Source organism: Notothenia coriiceps, unplaced genomic scaffold (genome assembly GCF_000735185.1).
Source record: "Notothenia coriiceps isolate Sejong01 unplaced genomic scaffold, NC01 NC01_scaffold00005787, whole genome shotgun sequence".
NCBI lineage: Eukaryota > Metazoa > Chordata > Actinopteri > Perciformes > Nototheniidae > Notothenia > Notothenia coriiceps.
In genome coordinates, this window is record NW_011338488.1 from 144719 (window position 1) to 147037 (window position 2319).

The 2319-nt window shown below is 38.5% G+C and overlaps 1 protein-coding gene across 1 annotated transcript in view; it reads left to right on the plus strand.

The window, feature by feature from the left end:
- Positions 1–1836, plus strand: part of LOC104943203 (EF-hand and coiled-coil domain-containing protein 1-like) — a 4139-nt gene extending 2303 nt beyond the window's left edge. The window contains exons 5-6 of the mRNA XM_010768540.1: positions 992–1058; positions 1600–1836. Of these exons, the coding sequence (XP_010766842.1) occupies positions 992–1058; positions 1600–1766 (234 nt within the window). The 3' untranslated portion in view covers positions 1767–1836. The remainder of the gene's footprint in view (positions 1–991; positions 1059–1599) is intronic.
- Positions 1837–2319: the final 483 nt, after the last annotated feature.

The window sequence follows — 2319 nt, forward strand, 5'->3', positions numbered from 1 at the left end:
TCACACACACACACACACACACACACACACACACACATACCATGTATACATCACTTCAGGGGACATTACATTGACTTAGATGTATTTCCTTGAGACTGATCCTAACCTTAACCATAACCAACACATGCCTAACCATTACCCTAACCCTAATCCTAAACCTAACCCTAACCTAACGAAGTCTTCACACTAAAATTAATGATTCCCCTGTAAACAGATGTAGGTCCCCACAAGTATAGTAATGCTAGGCCACACACACACACACACACACACACACACACACACACACACACACACACACACACTCACACTCACACTCACACTCACACTCACACGCTCACACTTTCTCTCTCTACTGCCATCTAGTGTTTATTCCATCCTAATGGACGTGCATAGAGCTTTCAATATTAACTGTATATGTCTAGAACATATTTTATACAGCAATAATTAACATTTTTTTTTAAGAGAAGTGTATTTAAGCTTAGTGGATATGGTGAAATGCTTTAGATGCCAGGCATTTCTATGTCCAAATTTGAATTTAATTGTTCCTTTTTATGTCCTCAAGTGTTACAAAATGTGTGAAATTGTTTTATTGAATATCATTTTTATTTGAGTTTGGAAAAAAGTCCAGATTTTATTTCATAATTTCATAATGATGATTAACTTTATCTCAAAGCAGTGTTCCTATGACATGAACTAGAAAGGGATATCATAACATATGACATTATATAACATAATACAAGGTGGAGTGAAATCAAAGTGTGATTGGGCACCATGCCATTATGAAATAAAAACAGACCCATAAAACACAGAAAACAGTTTATTCCATATTGAACATTCAGGGGGGAAATACTGTATGGTTCCCCACTCTAACTGTGGTACTACACCTGACAGTAATATGTTGTGCATGTTGATATGAAGCTGTGTTTGCTTTTTACTGTGTGTTTGTTTCTTTGAATAAATCTAAAAAGACAATCTCTCACTGTACCTGCAGAACGTGTCCCGCAGGACCCTGGGGAAGATAGTGATGGATACTCTGGATGTGTGCAGGACTGGAGATGGTAGGTGTGTTTTAAATACTCCAGCTTTATTCCAACCTACAATAAGTATTCAGAAAAGATAAAAAACAAATTAGTTTTAATTTCAGAGGATGAGCAAATAACACTTTAAACATCAGTTTGCACATACTACTTTAAAGCAGCTGTGTGTCTCTTGGCGTAAAGAAGTGGAATTATTTGCAGAATGATTTAAAGGGCTGTAAGAAATGTTGTATGTTTAAGAAAATGTATAAAGAAAGCGTAATTAGACAGTTGACTTTTGATTGTGTTCTGGTTTTATGTTTCAGTAATTATAAGGAACTGTGACTGAAAGAATATTGCTTTTATTTGACTATTTATGGTTATTTCATTTTTTTTTAAGAGTCCCTGCTCCTTTCCACCATGCGCTATAAAAACAAAAACTGAAAAACAACCAGTATAAGTCTACATGTTTTGTAAAGTCTACATGTTTTGTTTTAAAATAACTGCCATGTGTGGAATAAACAAATAAATAAATTCACTTGTTCGTTGTTGGAATTGTAATTGGTACATTTTCCCCGTCCAGGTCCCTGTCAGGTTCTGCAGGTCGCCGACGCTCTCTGTCTCCGGCTGTCCTCCAGGGATCTGCTGGGAATCGGAGGGGAGGATGAAGGAGGAGAGGGAGAGAAAGGCCTGGTTTCATCTTCAGGGTGTCAAACCAGCAGCGGAAACCCTCTGCTCATCTCCTGTTAGATAAAGATCTGATATTCAACTTTAAAGGTCACCTATTATACTGTTTTTCATCAATATATTATAGGTCTCAGACATGTCTCTGAAGTGTTTGGCTCCAAATACCAAACAGATCATTGCAGCATCCCATAATCCCCTCTGTTTCAGCCCTGTTTCAAAAGTGTTGATTCTCTGTCTGTCACTTTAGATGAAAATAAGGAGCCCCTCCCCACGCCCCTCTGAGAGATATTTGGTTAAAAATAACACAATAGGCGCGTTCACAACGGAGTACTTTTCCCCGTACTCTTCCCGTTTAGTTCCGTTAGTACCCCTTATGTCGCGTTCACACCAAAAAGAGTACTTAGTGCCGGGAACTTTTACCCCCATTTTTAGTGCCTGCTGAGAGCAGGTACTCTCCTGGGGGAAAAAAAGTGCCCCAGTCCTGATTGGCTGGGAGAATTGCAAGCCACGCCCCGTAAAACTCTGAAATGTTTTGTAGAGCCGCCATTTTATTATCCTCGCGTCAGCATTATTAGCATTAGAATTAAACTTATGGCAACACAAAATAAAACATGGG